Below are 13,132 nucleotides of genomic sequence, written 5' to 3'. Positions count from 1 at the left end.
CGTCTGTACGTAGCTCTTAGACAATCGTATCAGTTATACCAGATGACGTATGTAGAGCGACAGAAATTGATGTTTACATAGCCAGACTAGCCCATCTCAACTTTGCGACTAAAATGCTCAATTCTGCTTCTGTAACGTTTTTCTGCAGCATGTTCTGGCTCTGGCTGCTCACAGTCTACCGGCAGTGTTGGTGTGTGTGTTTGTGTGTGTCTGTGAGAGAGTGTTGCTTGCTGCTTTGCTTCTCCAGTTCTCGCTTTCTGCAAGATTATTTATTTTTACGCCTTATTCCCCCCTCATGTTATTCAGCCACACACATCCACTGATTTTATGGGCAGTAGACGAGCTGCTGCGGGTCTCTGGGCGGCTCCGCTGTCGGCTCGTAGCGAGATCACCGGCATTACAGCAGTGAGCGGTAGCGGGGCTAGTTGGTAGATTAGGCTTTGGCCAAATCCTGTCGGAAGCAAGGCTAAAACATCATTTTTGGTGGTGAAACAGGAGTGTAAAACCAAACATTGTTTTTCTTTTAAAATCAACTTTGGCTCTAAACTATTTAAAATGCCGTCTACAGCTAGATCGAAAGAGAGTTTCGCGTCTGCTGCAGCCATGTTGGATCTGTAAGAAAACTACAAGTCCGTCGAGTCGTACGTGTCATCGTCTTGCCGTCCCTCCCCGTTCTGTGATTGGATCCCTAAAACAGGGCTAAGAAACCGCCGTAGTTTCCAGACTGGCTGCAGGTTCGAAATGAAATCGAGCATGCAAGGCAGTATGGGTATACCAAGGCTAGTCCGCTGTGGCAGCTTCACTCTGTCATCTGATTTAACCTTTAGGAGTCTTGGGCTCTTTTGTCCGCTTTTGAATCCTTTTCATTCTGCCTGTATATACAACTTAAAATGTTTACAATGCTATGTTGACATAGTTTTTTTCAGCACAACCTCACCTATATGATCTGATAATTACTTTTTCACTTCGACTTACCGGATTAACATTTTGAACCGCATAAAACACAGCAAAAAAATCTGATTTTGGAAATGATGAGGTTTTTTTCTTCTCAAAGCACAACCATGTTCAATGGAGAATTTTAAATGTTGCGATGTGAACATAGGTGGTAAATATAACATATAAGACATAACATGAGGATAACATCTAGTTCTATATTTTTATACTAAATATATTTGACTTTATCTCTGGTTTTATTTGGCCTATCATCATCAAACAAAAACTGGCATGGAGTTTCAAGCCAGTACTTTAATGGGAATTTGATGGCAGGACTTTGTTTTTTTATATTATATATTATGACATATCATGAAAAAGTAATGTAATTTGATGACGCCATTGTGATCTATAACTTCAGAGGGTTAAAAGCCATTGAATGACATAATTAATGCATGAAAACCTAATCAGGGCAAGTGACAACATAATACTGAGTACATATTTTACAAAAATGAACAGGACATACAACAAGAAGTGACAAGATGAGAATATTTTCACAGATTCAGAGAGTAAAACACCTAATTTATGTAGACTAACTGATAATTCATGAGAAGGGAGAAAACACAAAACAGAGAAAACACAAAACAGAGTACAGAGAAAACACAAAACAACACAGACAAAACACATGCAAAAACATTCACAACAGTTACAGTGAAAGGTTATTATTATTAAAGAGTTATTGATTATCATAGTTTTAAACTGGCCCATAGTTATAGTTGTGTTGAGTTTGAGTGAATGTTGTAAGATGTTCCAGGTAGATGCAGCAGAAAAACTGAAAGCAGTTTGTTTTAGCTTGTTCGTATTAGAGTAATGGTTATTTTTGGGACAGGGCACAGGGCAATTTGAATTTTTCAGGACGTCTGGTCACCTAACCCAGGGCTAAAAAACAGGAGCGTGAGAGAAAGGACTTTGGATGACAGTAGACTAGGACTCAGGGTTTGGTGCCTGTGATTGGCTCAAGTTTAGGATCAGGTGAAGTTTGGTGAGTGTACAAACCTCAGAGGAAGTAAAACAAGGACTGTAAGTGTGTGCATGCACAAGCTGCAGCAGGTTGTAGTCCATGTTCATTACTGCTGACAATACATTGTCCAAGGCTGAACAACAGCACCACACACACACACACACACACACACACACACACACGCACACACACACACACACGCACACACACACACACACACACACACCAGCAGACTAACAGGCTCCTGTTCAGACAGACAGGAAATTGCAAAAAAACACCTCTCCGTTCTAAACAGTCTCTCTCTCTCTCTCTCTCTCTCTCACACACACACACACACACACACACACACACACAGGACAGGGATTTACCTTTTGTTCGTCGACTACTGTAATTCACCTCAAGGAAGAGTAAGTCTAGGGTGGATTTCAGTCTCTGCATTCTTCTTGCCTTTTTATATTTCAGCTCCAACACTTGTCAGACAGTGAGGAGGACAATGTGGGTTGGATTTAAACCAGTATTTGGCCCAATGCAGGCTTGCAGTTAATGTGTGTGTGTTCATGTGTCAACGCAAGATAAGGCCCTAACAAAGCAGAACATCCAGGCTCCCCGGCTTCCGGCTCTGCTTACATCCCCCCGACTCCCATCACTCGTTAATCCGCCACATTCCGTATGGATGCTAATTATCCCAGCAGCCAGTGCAGGATGCTGCTGCGGAGCACCCACCAGCCCCTCTGCCTCTCCTCCCCTCCGCCTCCCCCATACGGGGTCCCCCCGCCTGCTTAGACTGCTGGATCTCCCTGTGTTTCTGAATGAGCCTTTGAAGAGTCTGTGACCTAGAAAATGGGCTGATGATGAAAGAATAGCTTAAAGTGCAGCAGAGAGGACGTGATGACACAGAGGAAACTGTGGATGTAATTGGGGAATCAATGCCAGACAGAATTTGCCTTTCTGAACCCAGTACTTCAATACAAGTCTTCTTTTTTGTCTGATCTCAGATGATAACATTGTTATATTTGCATTGCAGACAAGATTATGTAGTGCTGTTATCATCCCCTTTTCTATATTTCTGCCTTCTTTTTTCTCCTTGTGTGGATACAAGTATTTCTACTGGGCTTTAGATCCAAACTAGGGCAACCTTTCTAGAGAGAAAAAGGTTTGTGATATGCAGAGTTTGCTCCAGTTTTTTTATCGACCCGCAAATCAGTGAAGTTTTCAAACTTACCCGAATCCCAAACTTGAGAACTTTTGATGAACATAGTGTCATTTATAGAAGAGTAAAGGTTTAGTGGTCCAGGTAAATCAAAGTTATTGACTAAAATGGCAGCAAACAGCATGTTTACTATCCAAACTATCTGTTATAAGCATCCATCACAGTTTAAAGAAGGGGTGGAACACATCACAGTTCGGTTCATATCATAATTTTGAAGTATTGGGAATCCGTGTATCATTTGTTAATACTTCATCTCCTCTATGCGGGTAAGAGTTTTATACTGGGAAAAAAAAAGATCCTTCATGTCAACATGCTCTGAGCAGTCTAAATTAATTTACCATAAATATCACAATACAGGGACGGCTGGTTTGACTACGGAGAAGGGAATGATGGCTCACTTGACTGCAGTCAAAATTCCGGCTCACGTAAACCAGACCAATTAAATATTCAAATCAAATTAATTCCTGGTGCCCGTTTTTCCATTTTGTATTTTTGATCTGAGATTCAAATATGAAAAAACAAGCATTTTTTTCATTTTTTGTGTTATAATAAAAAAACAAATAACAAAATATCCAGTCAATTTCATTATTTCTTTTTTGATTGCCAATTGAAAATGGAAAGAACGAATGATACACAGATTACTGGGGTAACAGTTTTGGTTCAGTTCATTTTTGGTACAGAGATATCACAATTTGTTTTTCATTTATGTGATTTTTTTTTTTGGCAAAAAGAGTTAACAGCTGATTGCTATTAAAAAAAATCTGGCTAAAACCAAAAGGTACATAAACAGTTATTTATTGTCAGTCAAAACCTTTTTTAACCCATGTAGGCCAAATGCAAAATGGGAAATATGGTTGTTTAGGTTTTCAGCGCTCTTAGTCAGCAACAGTTGGCGGTCAGATCATTAGGCGTGTTCAGGTCAAGGTTATAATAGTTTGGGATTTTTCATTAGTTTTAGTTTTAGTTTTAATTTCGTTGACAATTTTTGTTTTCAAATTCAGTTAGTTTTAATTAGTTTTTAGAGTGAGTTTGCTAGTTTTAATTAGTTTTTATTTTTGGGAAAATGCTTAGTTTTAGTTTAGTTTATATTAGTTTTAGTTTTTTGTAATGGGGTATTTGTTGTGTGCCAGATTCAATAAGGTCACAATAAATGTTTCCTTTATTTCTTTTGTCTGATCCATCTCAGCCCCAATAAGTTTATAAAGTCATAAAACCAGATAGATGAAATAGATTTCATATCAACCAAAAAGGTTTACGTATGAAAAAAGTTGACAAAGACGAAAACGAAGGACAATTTCACTATAATTTTAGTTACTTTTAGTTAGTTTTGTAACCACAAAATACAGTTTCAGTTAGTTATCGTTTTTTTTAAAAACTCTCGTTTTTATTTTTATTTCAGTTAACAAAAATGTTTTTTCAATTCTAGTTTTCGTGTACTCCTGAAATAATTTCATCTTTTCATTACAGTTGAGTTGCAAATAATGTTGTTGTTTTTTCAGTTGAGTTACATTTTTTAACTTATGCTCAGTACACTCTAGTTTATTTCATTAATCCAGGGGTAACATGCAGATTGTTTTTCTCCATGAACCTGATTGTCTGTGGTTGAAGATTCAACCAACACATGAACACACACACACTGGGTCTGACCTTCACATCTGGATGTTTTTTTATCCCTCCTCTTTTAAATTAGAATCCATATCTGTGTTCCCTGCCATGTGTGCACATGTGCATTGCTATTTCTGAGGGTTCCAGGGTTTAGAGTATTACCAGGTCTTACTTTAATCCCATATAAGGGTGTGAGGGTAACTCCATTATGTCAGATTTAGGCTGATCTCTGACAATGAGCTGTTATCAATCACACACTGACCTAAATTCTCTGCTCTCGACATCTCCCAGCCCCCATCATACTCCCTGAAATGTCCTCAATATGCATCCCGATAATACCTGTCCCAGCTCCCTGGCTCACCCTATGTCCTTTTCTTCTGTCAATGGCATCCAAAGGACATTTTTCATCTTCTGTCTACGATTTGTTTTTTCATTACCAAAAATGTCAGTAATATTAATTAATGAACTGCAAAAAAGGTGTGTCTAAAAACAAGATAAAAACACTAAATCTGAGGGAAATTATCTTGCTGCATGGACAGATAATTTCACTTGACAAGATTTCTAAAATTAAGATTATTAAATCTAGAAATAAGCATGTTGAACACTTAAAATAAAAAAAATAAGTCTTAAAACAAGATAAATTATCCAACACTTCTAAATCTAAAGTTTTTTTTTATCTTGGTAAGATCATCTTCACCAAATAATTAACCAATTTAATTTATCTTGTTTTAAGAGTTATTTCTTATTTTAAGTGTTCAACATGCTTATTTCTAGATGTAATAATCTTGATTTAAGAAATCTTGTCAAGTGAAATTATCTGTCCATTAGAGGTGGGGGAAGAAATCGATACAGCATAGTATTGTGATATTTTGCGTGGCAGTATTATATCATTTCATGGTCGCCAAGTATCGATATTTATCGTTTATTTAGTGCCTGTGTTTTCGCCTTCTTTTCCGGAGGCTATAGTGGGCTCAATTTTATTTATATACTGGAGATACTGGTATCATATGAAAACTAGAAGATCTAAGGAATATGTTAGGCTTTTTAATGTTTAAAAAAAAATCAAAATTAAGAGCAGAAGCTTAAAGTTGAGGAAAGTTTGAGAAAATGCTGCAATAATTTTCGTCCATACATGTTTGATATCAGTTGAGTTCAGTTTGACTGGATACTTTGTTGGTCAGTCTGTGGGTTTGACTCTCATTGTGGAGAAATAAAAAGACTGAAGTGAGATGAATAGACTGAGAATTTTCTCTCAATTGACAAAACAATTCTTGAGTGAATTTAATTTTGTGGACACAAAATGCAGTTAATCAGTTAAATTGCAATACATTGTATCGCAATACTCACCATATGGCAAAATGCTTAAAATCAGAATAATATCGTATCGTGACTCAAGTATCAGGATAAAATCATATCGTGGGGCCTCTGGTGATTCCCACCTCTACTGTCCATGCAGCAAGATCATTTCTCTCAGAAACACTTTTTTGCAGTGTGGGGATGATTTCCTATGCCTGAGTTATATCAAATCAAAATCAAAATGACTTTATTTATCCCTGAGGGTAAATTCAGTTAGTCTGGTAGAATCTCTGTTAGAATGAGACAGCCTGATGGCTGTAGGAGAGAAGGATCTTTTGAATCTCTCCGTCCTGCAACAGAGAGAGAGGAGCCGTCCACTGCTGTTTTTTTGGTCCATAAAAGTTTTGTATAGCAGATGATCTGGGTATTTCAGGATATTGTTGTAATATTAATATTTTTCTCTGTCCCAGGCCAACCTGTGTTTTGTGGACATCGACAACCACTACATCGAGCTTCCAGAGGACTTTCCCCAGTTCCCCAATAAGACGGAGTTCATCAAGGAGCTCAGCGAGGTGCTGCTTAGCTATGGCCTTTCTGCCAACACAGGGGCCCCACCACGGACCCGCTCCAGTCCTGGCAGCGCCCCTGGAAGCACCCCCTCCACCCCCGGTAGGGAGCGGAAGACCGTGGCTCTCCGGCAGCTGGAGGACGACGGCCGTAACGGCAACCTAGCAGGAGAGGAGCTGGCCGTGCTGGAGCTGCTGCAGGGAAACGCCACTCTGGAGAGACTGCAGGCGCTGACCAAACGCACCGGGGTGACGGTAGCCCGCGTGGACGCCCTGAGGGCTGGAGTCAAAGCTCAGGCCACTGAGGGGCAAGGGGGCCGGACAGCAGCTGAAGAGGAGGAGCTGAGGAGTGCCAAGTTGAACGTCCAGCTGAGGGAGGTGTTCGCAAGCCGCTTCACCACCATGTTTGCTGACTACGAAGCGTTTGTCATTCAGAGCGCCCCAGACCTGGAGTCCTGGCTCACCAACCGGGAGCAGATGCACAACTTCGACAAGGTGAGCAGAACGCATAGAGAGCAGAAGATATCCATTCTTTCAGGACTAGGTTTAGCCGTGTTTCCACTAGGGGGAAAAGTGGCCACCAGGAAAGTCTCAGGCCACGCCCTCTCAAAAGTCCGCTCAGTCTGCGTGTCTCTTACTCTTGTATCTCTTGTATGTAGTGACTCAGGAGGTGACGTATGGTTTTCGATGTTGCTAACCGGCACAATGTCAGCAGCTGAAAGCAGCATGACTAATTATGAGTCTCCACTGATCATAAACATAGTGATTGTGAATTAACGGCATCGCTGTCTGGTGCTTGTTGTAAACAAACAGATCACCAAGTGAACACCTCCTGCAGCAGCAGCACATACACACTGTACTGCTACAGAGCTAACTGTAGCTAACGGCGGCTCTTCTTAACGAGACGCTCGTTAAGAAGAGTAAGAAGGAGTCGCTGGATTTGTCGACAGCCGCTGTCTTGAAAAATAGTCGCTAAGGGGGTCTGAAAAGTCTCTAAATTTAGCAAAAAAGTCGCTAAGTTGGGGACACTGCTTTGCCAGCTTTTACAAATGCCGTGTGTTGTTGTCGTGCGATCTACCCAATCAGTAACAAGGCTGTTTTCAGGGGAGAAAAAAGGCCCTGCTTTTCCTCAGGGATGAAAAAAGTCCAGACAAAAGTCCGCTCCAGACTGCTCGTATTCAAATTAGGGGAGTTTCGGCGAGTGAGACCCGCCTCATTCACGGTATTGCCTGGTAGTGGAAACAGCCCTCATGTGTCTTCTTAGTGCAAAGAAAGGTTCTTTCTAAGCAACAAAGGCCTATGCTCTACAGAGTGAAAAGACAGAACTGGGGCATGACTGGTGAAAATGTTATGTGTGATTGAGTATGACTTGCATTCATTGTAGAGACTGTAAATGACAGTGTTTGCATACTAGATGCAGTATATTCCCCTTGAAATGCCATCTACTGCACACTATTGAATTGATGAATATTTGTACCTGCTCTTAAACAGTTGTTTTTATTTGGAAAAAGGCTGTTATGAGTATGCTGACCTTTCGCAGAAGTATATTAGTATATAAATGTTAGTCATGTTTGATTTTTAAAGTAACCTGTAATATCAGGAAGCTAAAGATGAAAAATTTGGAAAAATTCAAAAGTTCTATTTATTAAATGTCTTTCATAATAATTTTTGTTCCCTGCATATGAATATATTTTTGATATTCAACTCATTCTGAGTTCATAGATGGCAAACACTTGATTGCTGTCCTTGTAGCCTTTACAACAGCCATCTTCTTATCATACTGCAACCCAGGTTCCAGAGTTAGGACGCAGTGAAAAAGGTAGAAAAAAAAGAAAAAACGGATTCAATCATTTGCAGATCTTTTGCAAACTATATTCAGTAGAATACAGTACAAAGACAAAATATGTAATACACAAGCTGATGAACTTTATATATATAAATATATACACTCATTCTAAATTTGTCCATTTTGATGACATCACCCATTGGCTGGGGACTGCGGTTTTGAAGAAAGTAGTTGTTGAGTCCATAAACTCATTATGAGAATGTTTACCAAGGAAATAAATCAATTGAAAATTAGGCTTATTTTCCTATTGACATCTTTTTCTAACCAGTGGAGTTACCCCCCTCTGGCCATTAGATAGAATGCAGGTTTGAGGCATCTTCATATTGGCTTAACTTTTCAGATCCAGAGGCTGTGACTTGATTTTTACATTATTACTTCCTGTGTCTGTCTTAAACATAGCAAACAGGTGATCCTAATGGTTCAGTGGTACATATTTGTTTTTCCTCAACAGGCCTCACCTCTGGCTAATATTGACAGTTGATATATTTCTGTATCTCCATGCTTTTGCTGCTCCAGGCCTCCTTCCTGTCCGACCAGCCGGAGCCCTACCTGCCCTTCCTCTCCCACTTCATTGAGACGCAGATGTTTGCAACCTTTATCGACAACAAGATCATGTCCCAGTGGGAGGAGAAGGAGCCACTGCTCCGCGTCTTTGACTCTCGCATCGACAAGGCCCGTCTCTACAACGTCCGTGCTCCCAGCCTGCGCTCCTCCAGCTACCAGAGGTGCTCCATCCTCAAGGAGTCTGGTAAGTTGAGCAGGGAGTAGGGTTGTCATGATACTAAAATTTTCAACTCAATACCGATACTCAGGAAAATATTCGATACTCGATACCATTTTCGATACCACAAGGATAAAAACAAAGACCCCAAAATTTAACACATTAACAATTTAACATATTTTTATTAACAACAAAATGCAACATGTAAAAATGAACAGAACCACAGGTTAAATATTTTTAATAAAAAACAGTTGCGCAAAAAGAAACTGCAACTATGATAACAAGCTTCAGGTTTGAGGTAGTGCAAAAAATAAATAAATACAATAAACAATAAGAATTAGAACAATATTTTGAGGTTGTATGCTGTGCACAATATTAGGAAAGCTTGATTGAAAAAAAAGAGGTAGAGTCGGCTGTGTGTGTTGCTGTTTGGTTGCAGGTCGACTTTTCTCTGCTTCATTCTGGGACTTCAAGAGAGAAAATAACACTTTTCAGTCACCAACATTTATCTAAACTTATTAACTCTATGCTTATGTATACTGACACTGTGTCAATTAACGTAATATGGGCGTACTACGTGCCTGATTTATTTATTTAAGTTGCTTATAATCATTAACGTGACGTCAGCCTTTAATTGCTAGCTGCTGCTAATGGCTAATTATAACACAGCCAACATTAATGCGAGCCACCGGCCGCGATAACATCAGTAATAGGTCAGTTTGAAACGAAAGGTCAGGGGGTTATCGATACTTTTGAAAATGAGTATCCTATCCGGATACAACATTTTAGTAACGATACTTTTTTGAGTATCGATACTTTTGACAACCCTAGCAGGGAGAGGTGATTGCTCAGGCATGCTGGAGTGAACTTTACTTCACATGATTACGCATGTTTAAAGCGGGAACAGAAGTGATTGGAGGGAATCAGAATGGTAGCATGGAAGGGGCTCACTGATCAGCATGCTGAACATGTCTGCCTGTCCGTCAAAGCATACCAATCATCCATTAGCCAAGGTCAGACAGGATTACACTGTGCCATGCAATTTAAAAAGACACATAAACAATCTGCATCCATCCCTCTGCCTCCTCTTCCATCTCTCCTTCCCCTCGTGTCTCTCATTTACTGTCTGGAAGCAGCTCAGCCCTCCACAGTGACCAGAAAAGCCCACTTCTCTTTTCTCTACATCCCAACACAGCAAACTCTCCATCACTCTCTGCCTCACATAAGCACACACACACACACACACACTCTGACACCATTTTACTGCAAGAGTGTTTGGTCAGGGCTTTTTTCTGATTTTCTCAATTAGTGCTGCCTGGGTTTCTCTTCGTTAAGCCTTAAATTGGTGCTGAATGTGCAGTGTGAGGCAGGAGGTCAAACTGTGGACTGAGTCAGACTGCTCGAGGCCAACAGGGAATCTATCAAGCTGCATGTGTCTGTGAGCACGATTGCAGGTTAACTTGTGTATTTAAAAATTAAAGGGGAAAATGTTTGATTTTTGAAGAAAAAAAGAAAAAAGAAAGTGACTCATTTGCTTTCTTCATGCACTGTCACGCCTGTGGCCAGAGCTGAAGCAGCTTGCACTTGCTGTTTGTTGGTTTAAAGTTGGCCTTACTATGACATGTTTGTGTTTACTAAGTGGAGATTCATACACTACTGAATTAAATAGGTTGCACCACATTATTTTGGTTCCCTTAGAACATGGGTCTCAAACTCGCGGCCTGCGGGCCAATTGCGGCCCTCGTGACGATATTTTGTGTCCCCCACCTTGATATGAAAGTTTAATGTGAGTTTTATATGAATGGCACTTTACCGTGTTGTGTGTGGATGTCTTTTTTAAATCATTTTGTGTCTTTTTTGTTAATTCTGTGTTTCTTTTGGTCATTTTGTTTCTTTTTAAAGTAATTTAGTTGTTTTCTGTCATTGTGTGTCTTTTTTGGTCATTTTGTGTTTTTTTAAAATAATTTTGTGTATTTTTTTGTCATTTTGTGTCTTTTTTAAAGTAATTTAGTGTTTTTTCAGTCATTTTGTGTCTTTTCTTTAAAATTTTGTGTCATTTTGTGACTTTTTAAAGTAATTTAGTTTTTTTTCGGTCATTTTGTGTCTTTTTATTTGTAAGTTTGTGTCTTTTTGGTCATTTTATGTATTTTCTTGGTCATTTTGATACTGCCTCCAGCGGCCCACAGGTAATTTGAGTTTGAGACCCCTGCCATAGAATGTTCTGCCTAGTCCTGCCATACGTTGATTGGCTAGTACTACTAAGCTGTGATTGGTGGACAAGCTGGCGAAAGCAATGTGCCTTCCTTTTTTTGTTGCAAGAGTGTGTGGATGAAGCATTAAGCTGTTCAAGTTAGCTAGCTAGCTCATACCTGTCAACTTTTGGATTTGAAAAAAAGGGAAATTTTCCGGCGCCCGTTGCGAGCAGTCCCACCCCAACCAAGCTCCAGTATCCCTTACATTTTAAGACAGGTGTACAAGAAAGCTAAAATCACCACTTGTCAACCACTTATAAACTGGCTTTATGGCTTTATGCACAGCTGCACTACTTCCTGAACTTCAGCCAGCTCCTTTGTTTCCTGTCTGCCATTATTGGACAAACTGATTAACCTCAGTTGTCACAACAACAATAATCAGACACACCTGGATTAATCAGTTAGTCAGAACCCTATAGGGGTCGTCAAAGTGACTACGTCCATTATTTATTTAAAATATATTTTGTGGGCATTTTATAGCTTTATTGATAGAGAGATGTTTAGGGTTAAAGGGGAAGACAGAGGGAAAGTGCCCCGAGCCGGATTCAAACCTGGGCCGCCAGCTCACGAGGACTGAGCCTCTATGGATGCGCTCTACCAGGTGTGTTACTGGAGGCGCACCACACCCGTTATTTATACAGTCTATGAGTGTCACTCATCTGACATCACACACTAACCTCGTGACAGCTGCCACCTACAGTACCTGTAGAAGGCTACTGCAGGTGGCAGTTAAAATATGGGAGATTTACGGGAAAATACTTATACAGGAGGACAGCAGGAAAGAAGGGTAAAATACGGGACTTTCCTGGCCAAAACGGGATACCTGACAGGTATGAGCTAGCTAGATAGCTAGCTTAGTAATTCCACCACAGCTTCATGCTACACTGGTTACAAAACAGACAAAGTTGCCAGCATGGATGTACAAAGAGAACTGGATACAGCATTGGAGGCAGGCCCCTGTTCATTCCTGTGAAAGCTGCTCATTTACACTTTAAGTCAAAAAAAGTTTGTTGTCCATGATTAAAAATACCTGCACACATGTATGTCTTCATGTCTAGCTATGTATGTATTGAGCCTAGCTTAGCATCAGGAATGGAAGCTTTGGGAAACAGTTAGCTTGGCTCTGTCTCAATTTTAAGAAATATGCGTACTACCCAAGGTTATTATAGTTAACAAAAACAAAATAACGAAAACTAGAATTGAAAAAACATTTTCGTTAACTGAAATAAAAATAAAAACGATAGTTTTTTTTTTTTAAATGATAACTAACTGAAACTGTATTTTGTGGTTATAAAACTAACTAAAATTATAGTGAAAATGTCCTTCGTTTTCGTCTTTGTCAACTTTTTTCATACGTAAACCTTTTTGGTTGATGTGAAATCTATTTAATCTATCTGGTTTTATGACTTAATAAACTTATTGGGGCTGAGATAGAGCAGACAAAGGATTTTTTTGGCCACTTGGGCTCAGTGAAAGAAGCTGAAAAGAAAACACTAACGTATTATCCCCTTAAAGAGTTGTTACGGCTAACATGTTAGCAAACAGTACCTATTTAAGAATCCTGCAGACATGCAGCAACATTAGTATTCCTTTCTTTGCAATATTTTTAGCTCTGCTTTTGGTCTCCACCAACTCCTGAGAAAAATATATGGCTCTTTATCTGCTTAATGGTCCACATGTTCACT

At 39.7% G+C, this 13,132-nt stretch overlaps 1 protein-coding gene across 4 annotated transcripts in view; it reads left to right on the top strand.

Moving 5' to 3' along the window:
* LOC131960761 (DENN domain-containing protein 5B-like) overlaps positions 1-13,132 on the top strand; it is a 133,090-nt gene that overhangs the window by 85,611 nt on the left and 34,347 nt on the right. For all 4 annotated transcript variants that reach the window (XM_059326031.1, XM_059326029.1, XM_059326032.1 and 1 more), the window contains 2 exons: positions 6,533-7,123; positions 8,991-9,222. In XM_059326031.1, the coding sequence (XP_059182014.1) occupies positions 6,533-7,123; positions 8,991-9,222 (823 nt within the window). The remainder of the gene's footprint in view (positions 1-6,532; positions 7,124-8,990; positions 9,223-13,132) is intronic.

The sequence above is a fragment of the Centropristis striata genome, chromosome 22 (genome assembly GCF_030273125.1).
Source record: "Centropristis striata isolate RG_2023a ecotype Rhode Island chromosome 22, C.striata_1.0, whole genome shotgun sequence".
NCBI classification, from domain to species: domain Eukaryota; kingdom Metazoa; phylum Chordata; class Actinopteri; order Perciformes; family Serranidae; genus Centropristis; species Centropristis striata.
Note: the sequence above shows the minus strand (reverse complement) of the source record. Positions and strands in the feature narration are given on the sequence as shown.